The 15,333-nt window shown below is 38.1% G+C and overlaps 1 protein-coding gene across 2 annotated transcripts in view; it reads right to left on the bottom strand.

Annotated features, from left to right (window-relative positions):
• LOC148822851 (zinc finger protein 407-like) overlaps positions 1-15,333 on the bottom strand; it is a 228,811-nt gene that overhangs the window by 78,092 nt on the left and 135,386 nt on the right. For both annotated transcript variants that reach the window (XM_088929564.1, XM_088929565.1), the window contains exons 6-7: positions 10,423-10,506; positions 7,103-7,223 (exon numbers count right to left, since the gene is read on the bottom strand). In XM_088929564.1, the coding sequence (XP_088785690.1) occupies positions 7,103-7,223; positions 10,423-10,506 (205 nt within the window). The remainder of the gene's footprint in view (positions 1-7,102; positions 7,224-10,422; positions 10,507-15,333) is intronic.

The following is a 15,333-nucleotide window of genomic DNA, read 5'->3' as shown; positions in this document are numbered from 1 at the left end:
TCAAGACGCTTTGTTTTGTGCTTCCTGAAAACAAGTCCAATTATGCTGTGGCCCGCAAAAAGCAGGTCTTTTCTTTTGTGTGTCATGGCTCGGTTCAGACCCATTCGGCAGCATATCCCGCACCTCATGTTCGGACCCACTACTGGAAACCTTCAGGCTGCCAGCTTCCAGCTGATGGGAAGACAGGATGAGCTGGCTTGGAAGCAGAACCACCATTTTCCAAATGTTACCAAATATACATTGGTATACTGTATATATATGTATTTTACATAATATACAGTTTTCAGCTTAAAAAGCAGCTGAAATTATTCTGTAATTTTAAACAAAAAAAGATGTATTAATTCTGACAACTGTGGCCATTGGCAAGTACAATGCCCTCATAATCTTCTCCCAGTAAAGTCTTTAAAATGTTAACAGAAAAGCGATACTGTATTTCCATGCCAATTTGGGAATGAGTTGTAATTTAACAGCATGGTGGGCAGTGCTTGGCACACACTGGATGTATTTGTGTCAGGCATCACAAGGCACTGCTACTAATTTAAAATACAATATATAATGTATCATTCAAAAAGTTATTTCATACCAGCAATGACAGGAGGAAAATCAATGTGCATCAGCTCTGATTTCTCTTCAAACCTGGGCTACTTCAGAATATATTTAGTACTTCAGCAAACGTTAAGTGAGCTAATAAAATAAGAACTTTTGCAAACAAGAGGTTGTAAATTGGCCCATTTGGTTCCTCTCAATTTTAGCACCTAAATGATCCAAGGATCTCATCTAGCTGTTCCAAAAAGTAGCATCAGGATCGGTTTTGACAACATGGCAGGGCAAACTCCCATAATCCTCCATATAAAGAAGTGCCTCCAGATCTCAGTTTTAAATCTGAGTCTTCTCTGTTCAAGAGTAAAAAGAAAAAGTTATTTTAGACCGCCAGTGTAGGACATTTCTTAGGGCACAGGACTGATTCCAGAGCAGCTAGTGCATTGCACAATTTCCACATTTGCAGTACGTGATTAATGTACAGTATTTTACACAAAAGGTGTTTTAAGCAAGTAGTCTCAGGGTAGTGGACTGTTTGTGAAAGAGGAGGCTGGCAATTCTTTCCACTTTCTCCACACTTGGAATTCTGTGGAGGCCCTGAGAAGAGGATGGGAGTCCAAGCCCAGTGGTCGAACAAACCTAGCAGGCCCCCGTGGGACTAGACACACTTATCCCATATAAACAGTTGCTTGCTCCCCACAGGCTGCTTTCTGCCTTCTGATAATGAGACTGGGAACAGTAATTCAAGAGGGCCAATTCCCTCAGAGAGGACCAGGCGGTTTAAAACAGCTTGGTCAAAATGAGGTGCGAATACAGGCACCCAGTCATTGCCAACAGTTTGCATCTTCTTCACCACCAGTGGCAGGAGGTGTTGGGTAAACACACTTCATACCACACAGCTGACAATAATTCAAGAAAAACTAAGGATCTACATTGATATGGCTGAAAAACACAGAATCCTAAAAGCAAACTAAAGTGTCGCAGATTATTTAAATATATAATAAAAGATTGTTTTCTTCCTGCTGCAGGGCTTAAAAACAGACCTACAAAAAAGCTTAAAGGTCTACCACTTTGAACCCCTAAAGGATTAATTTTAACAAATTAAATTAGGAGAAAAAATTAAAGTCTAAATTTGATGCGCAGTTCTATTTTTGAACAGATTTTTAATAAGATAGGGAACAAAGCAATTTGCTTTTCACATAAACCCCTGTATTATTTAATATAATACTATTATTTAGACAATATTACGGCCTTTTATTGTTAACAGTATTCAGTTTATAGTCACAAAAATAGTGTAATATAAACCAGGTTTAGGTCTACAACAATTCTGTTATTCCCATGGAATGTCTGTTAAGTGACTAAAGACAGAAATTTTGGATATGACTCCTGAAACACTTTCTTTTACTGCCTGTCAGAAAAATAAAATAAACAGCAACACTGAGAAATGATTGTGATCGCCCAGCTCAGAGAGGGTCCTCCACAGATAATTAAGCATTTTGAAAGAAAGGCAGTATGAACAGGAAGACTACTGATCAACAAAGTATAATGCCAAGAGAGGTTAAGATGCAAAATGAGCAATGTAAATAATATTTCTCTATTTTCTTGTAAGTTTGAGTAAGAAAGATCGACTGTTTTGAATGATTCTTCGGAGGCTGCAATTGTCTCAAAAACAAGCTACAACGACAAAGATGAAGAGAAGATGCCCTTTTTAATAAAAGGCAGCAAATTCCGCTTGACTTGATATCACCAGGAGCTGATTAGAACAATACACCAGGAAAAAGAACCCTTTCCGTTATGCCTGGAAATCACTGTCTTAAATTCAAATTTACCATAAATTATTATACGGACTCCGATTATCTCAGTCGCACAAATTGTTTCATCCACATGAAAACTTTGTCACACAAAGCCTGACTGGTTCCACTGAAGACAAGATCTTTCCTTGTGTGCCGTGGGATTATAAAATAATCATTAAAACTGTAATTATAACTGACATATTAAACAAAACCAGAATCTGTGAGCCTAAATTTATGAGTGATTTTCATCCAATGGAAAGAAAATATAAATATATAAATAAATACGAAGAGCCCTGGGGGATGTGCATTGCCACACAAATCTCTTAGATATGTAAATGACATAATTGTCATATTTAAACAACACAAAATGTGTTTAAGAGTCAGCAGGTGTCAAATTCCTAAAAGCTGATGCATTCTACAATATTAATTAGTCTACTAGAGTTTAAATTTTTGCCAGCTTGACTGGCCTGCCAGCAAAGGCAAGGCATTGTTTCAAGCTCTGTAGGATGTTTAAAAAGAAATCTTTTCAACCTCTTCTGAATATAAATATAGTGCCCGTACTTTCAAACGCTAATGAAAGCATTTAATTAGTCTTTAAAAAGTGGATTTTTAAATTTCCAAACTCAACGCAAGGTATCTGGGGTACCAGCAAGCCATTTGCATTTCTGCTCCTAACTTGGCAGTCCCTCGCAAGGTCAGTATTTCATTCCGACTCGAACAATTATGAATGCATAGAAAGCTAAAATAATGAATATTACGAGACCTTCTTCTTCAGATTTCTGCATTTACTGCAAGCTAAAAAGATCTGAGCTCTTTGAGGATAAACGGATGAAATAATTTCCGTGTACAACACAAGGATCTTTCTGAATTTTGAAGCATTATGTGACAGGTCATATGAATCTCTTCTATGAACACCTATATGAACCATGGAGTGAGAACCAGGCACAGAGAAATCTCAAATAATAGCAGGTTTATATTTAAGAACCACCACTGTTTAACCTGAGGTCCAGAGTATTTGGTCATTAAAGACACCATGGTACTCTATTCATAAGAGTAGAGGTGCTAACCCCAGTGTTTTGGCTGTATTTCACTCTGGCATCCCTAAAGTTTCCCCTTTATCCCACTGGTGAAGTAATACCTCACTTTTCCTCCTGATCTAGTGTGTCGTGGGGCTGCTGCATGTCATTCAAGTGGGGACTGCATGTTTGTTACTTTGGCATCCTTTAGTGTATCAAACATGATATACTGTAAATGCAATGACTGTTAATTGTGATTTTGTCATGTCTTACTTGTTCTGTTGCCTGTATATTTATAAAAAAATAAAAAGACATCTATAGCAATGAACTTACCACAAAGGGCAAGCAATATGAAAGAGAGTTGAGATATTTCTCCTGTTTTGATTGCTTTAGGCAGAAAGAAAACTGTTATTTTGAAAAAAAATGTTTCACATTAATGAAGGCAACAACAAGTAGAATGAATCAATTTGAAACTACACAAAAAATGAAAAGTCTACATTATCAGATTAGCAATAGATGTAATGAATTTCTACATGTAAAGCACTGATATTTGGGCCAATCTCTGGTAAGACCCGATGACATTCAGTAGACTTTGCTTATTTCCAGACAGGTTTAATTTTTTTTTCTTTTATAGACAGAAGAGGCACAAGTACCGATTTTTCACTGTGACAAATGCTTAAAAAACAAAAGGACAAATTACCTTCAAAATGCATTTTTCATTCTTTGCTATTCAATTGCTAAGAACTGCCACAGTTCACAGCATGCCCAAGCATTAACTTCTCTAAGAGTTAATTAGAATTAAAAGCTATTTCATCTGTTATATACATCCATAAGGTCACAAAAACCTAGATAGACAGATGGTTAGATAGATGATATATAGTAAAAATGTTACAATTTGTCTAGGTAGTGGTTTTAGATAATTTTATCAATTTGACAGGATCATAAACCTTCCATGCAACAAACAGAAGGGTATGTGGCTAAAGGCTCTGTGTCAAACTTGAAGACCCTGTGCCGATTACATAACAGAATGCAGTGCATTTCAATTAAATTTCTAAAAGACACTAATTTACCTAAATCTACCTTATTGGTGGATGTGCAGAGCCTTAAATAAACTAAATGGATTAATTTTGATGCAAACAAATTTAAATCAATGCATGTCACACAATCGGCCATTGTTACAGTCATAGCTGTCTGCCACTGGTGGTAGATTGCCAGGCCTGGATTTACCAAGCAGCAGGGGTCAAAAATCTGAGAGAGAACAAAGGCCTCAGGCTACCAAAACGCTAATTGGGCTTCTAATCTGTTATTGTAAAACAACAATCTGCAAATATCAATCGCTATCAGAACATGTAGCATTCATTCATGCCTGTGCATTCATCACTTTAAAAGAGCCCAAAGAGGCATAGGTTTATTTATGTGTTCTATAATTACGCAGCATGGTTTTTATCATAATAACAGGTAGCACTAATCTGAATATTTACTAATAAATACCAAGATGTTTTCTTTCATTTTCTGCACTAGAAAAAAACTGTTTACTTAATTAAAATAAATCTAAGATGCAGTAAGCTTGTTTTTCCTATTTTGGCTTAAGAACATGATGTTCAATACTGTTACAAGCACTTATATCACTACCAATTAAAAAAAAAAACAAGAAGTAGAAGAAGCAATACACCTTGTTTTTTTTGTCTTGAAGGATTGAAGGATGTTTTCACTTTTATAAGGAGAATAAAGTCAGCTGATTGATGGTCACATGATTGCTTTCTGCTCCTTCTGTCTCCCAGGACAGAGGGACACAGCACTGGCTCATTGTCCTGTAGAACAGCTGGATTCTGCAAGAGCACATCTTCCTGGGTAATGTGCACCTCCAGTGGTGTAAAGAACTTGGCAGAGTGGAACTAGCACTGCATCACAGCTATGGTTACTGCTAATGAGATCAACTTGACCTCAAATGACATGCAACAGATGTCACTTAAGAAATAACAGTACTGGTGGTACAGCACATACCCAATTAGACTTGGAATTAGTTACTTGTTTAAATAGATAATTCACACTTTAACTGAACAAGACAAAGCTTCATTGCAACAGGCACAGCAGAGGTCATTGGACAAACTTAACATATTGTATTAGACTACGACACATTTGTTAAATTTAAATCCTGCCTCTAATCTGAAGCATCTAATCTATCTCTCTGTCTGCCTGTCTATTTCCTCCATGTCACTGCATTTCTGGAGCTGCTACACATCAACTGGAGTCTCTTCACTGAAACAGACGTCTTTCTCTTGACATGCAAGCCTAACTTTTGGTACATATTTCATTTTGAAGAACTGGCCTCACCCTTCCAAATACAGGTGTAACTTATAGAGCATGACTGCACAATATGACAATCCATTCTGCTTGGAAATGTCTGTTTCAGATCCCTGGATTATCTCCGTTTTCAGCATGCTAACTGACAGCATTTCAAAACAGCCTCACTATTTCAAATTGAATCAATCTGTCATCTACATATCTCAGACTGTCTGAAATATGCTGCACACAATCTCATGGATATTATTACCCAATTACAGCAGCACGCACACACTGTGTGCTCTTCAGACAAGGGTTCTCTATACAAGTCAGTATGAAAACCTTGCTTAACTTTAATTTTGGATGAATTTGATCTGAATTGATCCAATATGATAATGATCCAAGGGCTACTTCTAATACAGGTATGTTTAAAATTTTTAGAAAGTGGTCACTGCAGAGCCCTCACAGGAATACAGCTAAGGTCACGTGGGGTTAAACAGATTGCACAGATCCACAGAAAAACCAGAGGAATCTGAAAAAACACTTTTCTCAAACTGGTTTTAAAACTCTTGAAGCAGCACTTCAATTGTGTGCTGGGAAAAACAAAACATATGAAGCTAACTACATTTTTTAAGATATTCTTTTGTACTGTATTTACACAGCTGAATTTTGTGTTAATTGTTACATTATTTTCATTGTTCTCAGTAAAGGTCAATACAATGATACAGCAGTAACAACAAAATGTTATATTTCGGTGCTGTATCATATGTGTGCAAAGTACTATAGTTTAGTACTGTTCAATAAGATCTACCGCACATACAGTATATGACCATATTCTAAGAAATGTCCATGATGAACCAAAACATAAGACATTTAATTATTTTTTTATGGTACCCTAGATTTTTGTTACTTTATTTTATTTTTTTAAATCTGCAATGTTATTAAGGGAGCCCCAAGGTTATCGAAGTTAAGGAATTATTTTTCTGCAATAAAATAATCTCAGACGTTGGAAGCAGATAAAGACATAGGTTTAAATGAATTACTTTGAATCTGTCCATCTGAATTCTTTGCACACACCACAAACAGATCAACAACGAACATTTCCTGCTGTCTTTCTATTCGGTTATCTATCAAAGCTCAGTTGAGAAATGACATCAGCAATGCCGCAGTAAGCCCATGCAATGCCCATGGTGAAATAATCATAATCATATGGAAAAGGGAATAGAACAGCTATGCTAAACTGAGTTTCCTACCACTTCAGAAACGATTCTGCTTTTTCAGGTGCACATGAAAGAATATAAGAAAAAAAAAAGACTGCAACGTTGGTAAAAAAGTTTTTCAATTTCACTGGCAATTTAACGTGTAATTACTGGTGCTATGATGGCATTTTAACGACGGGGAATTTCCAGCAGTCCCAGACAACGAAGCAGCTGATGAGCGCCCCCCCCTGGGCTGTCAATGAGCCATTACCTGTAGTCGCACCAGGGGCACCTGTAGGGCTTCTCGCCTGTGTGCACGCGCTTGTGGCGGGTCAGGTGGGACTGCGTGGTGGAGGCGAAGCTGCACAAATCACACCGAAATGGCTTCTCCCCTAAAAGACACAGCAGAGGGCAATGAACTCCTTGGACAGCACACCTGAAGAGCCGCAACGATCTGTGCGGAACAGGAACGTCACAGTCACAATGTCACCACAAGATGTACGGCATATCTAACATCCCAGACAACATACAAGATAAACTATAAGTCTATGCAAGCAAAAATAACACACAGCTTTCTCGTCTAAAAGATTTAATCAAACATTTGACATCAATCCAAATCACAAAAATGTCACAGAATAAACAGTTGAAAGAATTGTGACAGACTTTCAGTTGGAAATATGCCACATAGGTATTACCTATGGCATGCCGTCACTAGGCATTTACCCCTTCCTGGCAGTGGTGTTGCACAAAGCTGATCCGCCTCCGAACAGGCTTCTGTGGGATGTTCCCCCACTCTTTCTGAGCACCTGCAGCCAGCTGGAGAAGGATGGCTAGTCATGCCTGTCTCCTTTCCATGGTATTAGTGGGTTGGTCCCATAGATGTGCTACTGGAAAGGTCAGGATGGCCATGACAGGACCTTCATGCATTGCTTTCTTAATGCTTTGCTTTGACTAGAAAGGGTCCAAACGAGAGGAAGCTATTCGGTCCATGTTCGTGCTATTTTAATCCTTGCACTGTGTGGTCTTACATTGTCAATGTTAAAAAAAAACTAAATGTCCTTGATTGCCTTTGCAGGAATAGAAAAAATACTAACACTGCCTTAAATCTGCACCAGAGAGACTTCTGTGATAGAGGAGATTCCTTCCCCATTATCTCGGTTCCATTGCCCAACCGTTTGGCTTGAACGATGTCCCCATCAAGTTCATAATGACGTCTCCACACAGTCTTCCATCAGGACTGGCAAGGGAAAATGGCACTCATCTGTGAATCAACCTCACCATGCTCTCTGCCACCACCTGTTCCCTGGTCCGTATAAGATGGTGTTTTGTCTCTTATCCGTCTGAATTGTCTTTGAGCATCCAGATCATTTTCATGCAACAGACCAGTTACAGTCATTCTGATGATGAGGAGGTTATTATTTCCTGGAGTTTCTCCGGCTTCAGCCACACCAGTCTGATAATGAGCTGATGGATCAGACAAACATGATGATCTTGGACCGCTGTTGTGACTTTCTGCTTTCCAGGACAAGTCCTCAGAGAGCCGGGTTCCTGGCTCCTCTGAACTGTTGGAGTGGGTAGCATCTCTCAAGTATACCTTCAATCATGATTAAGTATGGGTGTATCTTTCACTTTCACAAGTTACATATCTTCGAAAGATTCTTCATCGATACATTTGGCCAAATTTAACTCTCAAAACACCAAGTTTTTTTGAATCTCCCAGGGCTCAGTGTTTCATTATCCCAAAGAACAACAGCACTCAAATAATTAACAATCCTGTCATCTCACCATTTAAAATGCAGGTTTTATGTGTATCCAGAAAGCTGCTAGTATGAAACATACCATTGGGTTTTCGTTTTGCATCTGTGTGTATTTGCATCTTACAAAGAACACTATTCAGAGTTCTGCTGTTTTTTTTAAAGTACCGTATATCACATGAATTAAGGAAATGTCATGATGACCACAGATTTTATTTTAAAAAAAGCTTTCAGGAAGAACTGTGGGCAGATGTACATGTAAAAACTTAATCATTATAAAAAATCTGTAATTTATTCTTCCTGATTATTTTCTGTTTATTTGTGTTGTTGTTTCCAGAGACAGGAACTTTATTTTTTGTATGAGACTTCAAAGGAAAAAAGAACCACATTAAAAAGCATGAACATAACTCAGGGGTTATGAGTATGTGTGCTGTATATGACCCATCATTAGAGCTCAGCCTCAATTTGTCAGTCTGAAAGAGTATTGAAATTAATTTTAAATGGGTAAATCTCAGATATTTTTACGTTGTACTATACATAAGATGTACATAGTACATACTCTTTATATAGTATTGCATATAAGATATACTGTACCTATGGATACTAATGCTTTGTAAAAACAAAGAAATTGTTATTTTTTCCATTTACAGCAACGCTTGGATTTTAGAGATCAACTACAATAGACTGTTTTGTGATTTTATGTGGAAAAACTGCAGTGGAAATTTTAAATGCACGGGTGGAAATTTAAAAACAAAAAACGGCTATAAACTATGATATTTAAAATATGGAGAGCAAAATGCACACATTTTTCATTGAGTGATGGGGTAAATGTCCTTTTACAGCACGTAATTATTTACTATGTGTTCCAGTCTGGACACATTTATATGGCAATCTGAAAAGGCTGCCTAAAATTGTGGTTATACCGTAACTGGTGAGTTCAGTTTACCTTCCTCACCTATTAACGCAATATCATTTTCCTGAGAATGGAAAAGTACTATCTGACTAACTAATGAGAATTTATATTAAGAGTAACTACAGGAAATTCTCTACTTCATAACAACAAATCCGATAGTCCCAAGGCACAATATGCAGCTTTTGGACCACATGCAGTGGTGGTCTGGACCTGATGAATAAAATGTCCAATTTAAACAGACAGGCTTTCAAATTAAAAGTATGTAAATTATGTACATTACTGTTGTACAAAGCCGGCATATTTTAAATGAGCAACCCCACAAAGAAAAGAAACGTCCAGTTTTTCCACAATGCTCATACTCTCATGGCATAAAAATAAGCGTTCTATAAGTGTGAATCAATCACACTGCTGTGTTTGAGCTTTCTCCCTTATGTGCTGGGTGCTGTGATGCACATATGTTTTGCTTGTGTGGGTACTGCTCATTTTAATATGTAACCCATGTTAACACACAGTAAAACATCAACACCTCAAAAAATCCAGCATTTGCCAGGATTATTAAGGAAAAACGGATGGTTATTTGCCAATAACCATACAATCTTTTTAAGATTTTCTATAAACAAGAAAAGGGTATACTCAAAAAAGATCACTACCATAAAGTTAGGTAATTAAAACCAAGACACATTCTTTTTTTATGTATCAAACTAATGTTTTCTAAGAGTTGGGTTTGATGGAATGTTAAACAAAAACACTTCACTTTCACGAAGACAATCTTAATGTCTTCAACATTAAGAAATCTCAACAGGCTCTGATATTTTTACAGTGTATCCAATACGGGAGGATTTGTGTGTAAAAGGCAGGCTTGCAGCAGGGCAGTGAAAGGGTGCATGGGTAGTAAGGTGGTCTCAGAGAAGGACAGTCACTAACCTGTGTGCTGGCGTCTGTGTTTGGTCAGGGCGTGACGTGTCCCGCCAGCGAACCCACAAAGGTCACACAGGAACGACTTCTCTCCTGGGGCAACAACAAACAGATGAGAGACTGCAGAGGTCACAGATCATTAAAACATATCTATCAAGGCTTTCAGGGTTGCTAATTCCTCCAATCAAATGTTTCCATGTAAATATGTCAAATGGGAATGAAATTACCACTGCGGTTTATTGACTGTGATAAAATCTGAAAAGCACCACTGAACATAATTACATACTTGTCAGACCCATAAAAATTAGCTTTATTATCAATGGAATGGTTTTGTACAACTTCATTTCTGTTCGATGTCTTCCAGATGGGGCTGCTTCGTGCACTTGAACAGTTTTTATGCATATTCCGACTTTTTTTTTCTTTCTCACAATTCCCATGCAGCTGGCTCTTCTATTAAGTGCGTGAAATATTTATTTTTTTTCCCCAAAAAGAGGTGATGTGCATTCTCATCTCTGTACTATATCTTTTCTGATAGGAAGGAGTTTTGCATGTTATTTGCAAGCTGATTCAGTCTGTGCTCAGCCTCAGACAAAAAAGCCTGTAAGCAGGAGGGAGGGCTGACTGGCCTGCTAGATTGGGTAATCAGGCCGCCTGCGGCGTCATCGATCATTTCTGTGCACTAACGTCTCCCAGCACAGAAAGTGCCACTTACAGCTGATAGCACACAAGCCCTGGAGTTTTTCAGCACTTTTGGAGTTTAAATCAATTTCCAAGCAAAAGAATTCAATTGTTACAGTACCTAACTGTCTTGTAAAAGGATTACAAAAATACAAATTTAAATATCTGCCCATACGAAAGACATGCGTGGTGTTCTGAAAGCAAGAACATAATGCTTTAAATTCATTTCTAAGTTCAAAAACTAAATATGATATAAAGACGATATAACTATTAACATAAGCGTATTTCCATCCAGAAGCAGTGACGTCCGAGCAATTTTCCATTCTTTAATTATTTCATTCCACAATTTTATGTCAATTCTATACCCAATACAATGTTTCACTTTGGAGAACTGTATTTTCATTTCTCAGTTTTATAACATATTCCATTCATTAAATATCATAAGGATTTATCATTTATAAAGAACTTTTATTGAAGATATTGTTTTAAATTAGCCCGAATAGTTAAAATTAGTTTTACTAAAAAATAGTTTAAAAGTTTGACTTCAGTATTATATAGTATGGTGCAGCATATAACTGTCTTGGAAAGGTATTAAGAAGCAGAACTACTGTACAAATACTGAACATTGTTGCTGTTTTTCAATTCCCAAAATGTCCAGGATAATTAACAGCAGTCCATTAGCCATCAGTTCATTACTCTTCCAAAACCCTAGTTGGCTTTCACTGGGAGAAACCTCTAATCTTCCCCAATAGAAATCAGTCTATGCATAACCAGTCCTTATTTAATAAAATGAGGGCATGAAAATCAGCATCTACTACAGTGGGATGTAAGAGGTACTAGGGGCCAGAAGAGAAGAGGACTCGTATGTGCTCAAGGACTGGGGTTAAATATGGCATGCAGCTGAAGGCTTCTCAAGAGGAGGAAATTGAACAAGTCTCTTTAGCCCACTGTGCACTTAGCAAGTGGACAGAAGGGCTCTGTCTTGGTGGATTGTCTTGGTGAAACACTCTTTACATTTGTATTCCATGTTGCTCTTACAAAAAATGTATATATCTGTCAAACACTTTATATCAAGCAGAGTGACTCCTAGGGGAGCAGAGCATTGCTCACAGCACCATCATTGTGCAACAATATCCACATTACGAGAACAACACTTGATATTTCAGTGTGCTGCACATCGCTGGCTTGGTCTATTTCTTGAGATTCGGTGATATCAAAGCACCGCAGACACAGAATGTTAACTGCAACTGTACATACACATGAACATGCTGATTGCAGAAAAAATGTCGTTTTTACAGAGATGTAGGAAAATGCACAGACATGTAGGCAGGGCTGCTGGATGGATTATATAAGATGCTGTTTGCAACTTTGATTTAAAGCTAAACTGTGCTCAAGGGCGAACAAGAATTACTGCCTTATCTTTATTGCAATATTTACATTTTCCACTGAATCATCCTTTAAGGCATCCAAGGCCATGTACAGGAGTCCATAACACCAACTGCAATTCTGCAGCTTTCTGCATTCTGCAAAACACGCTCTTTTTGGTTGGATCCTCAGGTCCTCTTCCGTTTCCATGGACATTGCTGCTTTTGCAGGTAATGCTTGGAAGCCAAGCTGATTGACATTACTGAACAGATAAGACAGTGGTTAGTCCAGCATGTCATCGCCGTGGTGATGTGGACACTTTCGTGGGCAAAGACGGGTGGATGTTGAATAGACAGAAGTCCACGGTAAAACGGATGGTCATTGTCTGGACAGTCCATAAACGTCATAATACACCACCCACATTTAATATTGTCTTTTGTGTTTTTCAACTGCAGAAAGATAGCTACACTATGGATACGTCCATCCAGGCAGCAGTGGTGAGGCAAACTATGGCTAGGGCACTTCCTCGTTAGGCATGAGCAGAGCAGGTTCTAAAGAGGGCTACTCTGTCGCAGTTACAGCTGCCAATACAGTTATGTAATAAGATGTGAGTGTATTAGGTACCATATAACAACATGAAAATGACAAAAGTAATAGGTGTAGAGCATTTCTTTCCATCTAGGCTCTTTTAAACATGACAAAAGGCGAAGGTAAATTTATTCTACCTTATTTAAGCACAATGGGTTTGTGTAGTCACCTTGCAAAAGCTTTATGTACTCCTAAGACGTGAAGCTTTTTTGAAGTAATTACACAAACTAAAAACACACAATAACACTGTTTTTTTGCAGGTTTTGCTTTCAGTTGATAGAGCACACTTAAAAAAATAATCAATAAGCAAAATAAAAAAACAGAAAAATGACAAATCTCTTTCCACTTCTTTTTGATGCATAGTCCAAAGCCACCTGATCCTCCTCTGGAAGGCTTGCAGGTTCCCAGCAAGAGTAATGAATTTCACTTCCCCTAGTTTGCATCGAAATCTGCTAGGAAAGTGAGCCTGATGCTTTATTTTCTATTACAAAACAGCCACTGTCCCCTCTCTCTCATTATGGTGCAGACTACAAGACCTAACAACAAAAATCTATACTATTGATCTATGCCAAGTCTCCACAATTATTCTTCAGAAGGAAACACTGACAATAAATTACATCTGCACTAGCTTTTCATCTGCTGTTCGATATAAGTGATCTCTCAGGGCAGGCTGGGGACCTTAAATTGTCAACACCCTTGTCAGGGAGGCTAAGGAGACCTGGGCCTCCCACAAACTACTCGCACAGAACTGCTCTGGCAGCTGCCGGGTAATCAGAAAGTGTAATTAGAAGAAGAAAAGTACAAGATACAGTATGGCTTTTGTCAATGGGCACGCCGTTCTTTTTGGGTCACCTGCTGTTTCAACCTGCCTTCACGTCGTCAACCCCAGTGACTTCTCTGACACCGCTGCATTCATAATGTCGCAGCCAAGCAGGCCTTTTTCTCTTTCCTCTGATATTTCTTGTGCTTCTCCTTCCCCCTTTTCTTAAATAAAAGCCCCCGAAGGAGACCACATGCAACTATAATTGCCTCCCTCATTAGTTATGTTTTCGCAGAAGGGATGGAGAGCAATTAATTTTATCACTTAATTTTGTCACCAGATCCAGCATGGTATTGATGTGTTCGCCATTTTGGGGCTCATTTTTCAAGAAAATTAATTGACAAAGTGCAAAATTTATCAACATATTGCAAGATTAAGCGACAAATTGAAGCAATAAGGAAATCAATTGTGTTCTGTCATCTGCATATAATCCCAGCAGCCGTTTTGCTTTGGAAATATCCTGCAAGAAAGTGATTCGTACTGCCTTTTTTTGATTTATTTGTTCGAGTAGAAATCAGCACAATTCACAAGTGACCCCTGCATCACAGAGTGCTCTTTCTGAACACAGCATGCAAAAAAAAGATGGCTTATGGAAAATGAAGAATTTCTGTGAAAAATAAGCGAAGGGGTGGATGTTTTATAGTTTCAAATGTAATGAAGTTGACCAACAAGAGACAGTCCATCACATGAGAACCCAAAATATCAGAAAAGGAGTGAGGAGGGACTTTGATGATGCAGATCCAATCCAGGCACTGAGATTCACTCATCAGCAATGTGTTCATCACACCTGGTTTATAATAGAAGAGGATGTATTTGGAGACCTTTCATTTTTGGAGAGCAAGAAAATTACTTGTCTAATTGTCTGAAGTCGGTGGACATTTACAACATGGGTTCACGGTCTGTACAGTGCTTATAACCTTGTGCTGCAGAGAGTGTAAGTGTAGAGATGGTATTTACTGTAGACGCGGAGAGTGTGATTGTTACAATATAGCTGTGCATGTGTGAGCCATGCAGAGCATCATACTGTTGAAGTGGTTTAGTATTTAAATGTTTAATTAAAGTTAGGTGAGACCTTTAGAAAGAACTTCTAACAAACAAGCAAGAGGCAGGCAATGAATGCTCAATGGCTTTGCTGAAAGCAATCTTCTTTTCCAGTGCCCTCAGAGATCAGTAAATGGTAAACTTGATCCTGACATCACCTCTATCCCACACAAATGCACAGCTAAGGATTAATTCAGCCCAAAAGGAACAATGAACCATCCAACTTGTAGGGAGAGTGTGCACCTGCAGTCTTCTTTGTTGCACTGCTGTTAGAGACAACTTGTGGTTTAAGTGCCTGCATTCCTATAGGAGCCGAACATACTAACAGTGCATGCAGAGCTTCACATAGTGTATGTAACTTTGTGTCATTCATATGATCATATAAAATATTAGGTTTCTGTCATAGCAGCACTGCCAGTGTAAATACA

This window comes from Atractosteus spatula, chromosome 12 (assembly GCF_055471065.1).
Source record: "Atractosteus spatula isolate fAtrSpa1 chromosome 12, fAtrSpa1.hap1, whole genome shotgun sequence".
Taxonomy (NCBI): domain Eukaryota; kingdom Metazoa; phylum Chordata; class Actinopteri; order Semionotiformes; family Lepisosteidae; genus Atractosteus; species Atractosteus spatula.
This window is presented reverse-complemented; position numbering and strand designations above follow the sequence as displayed.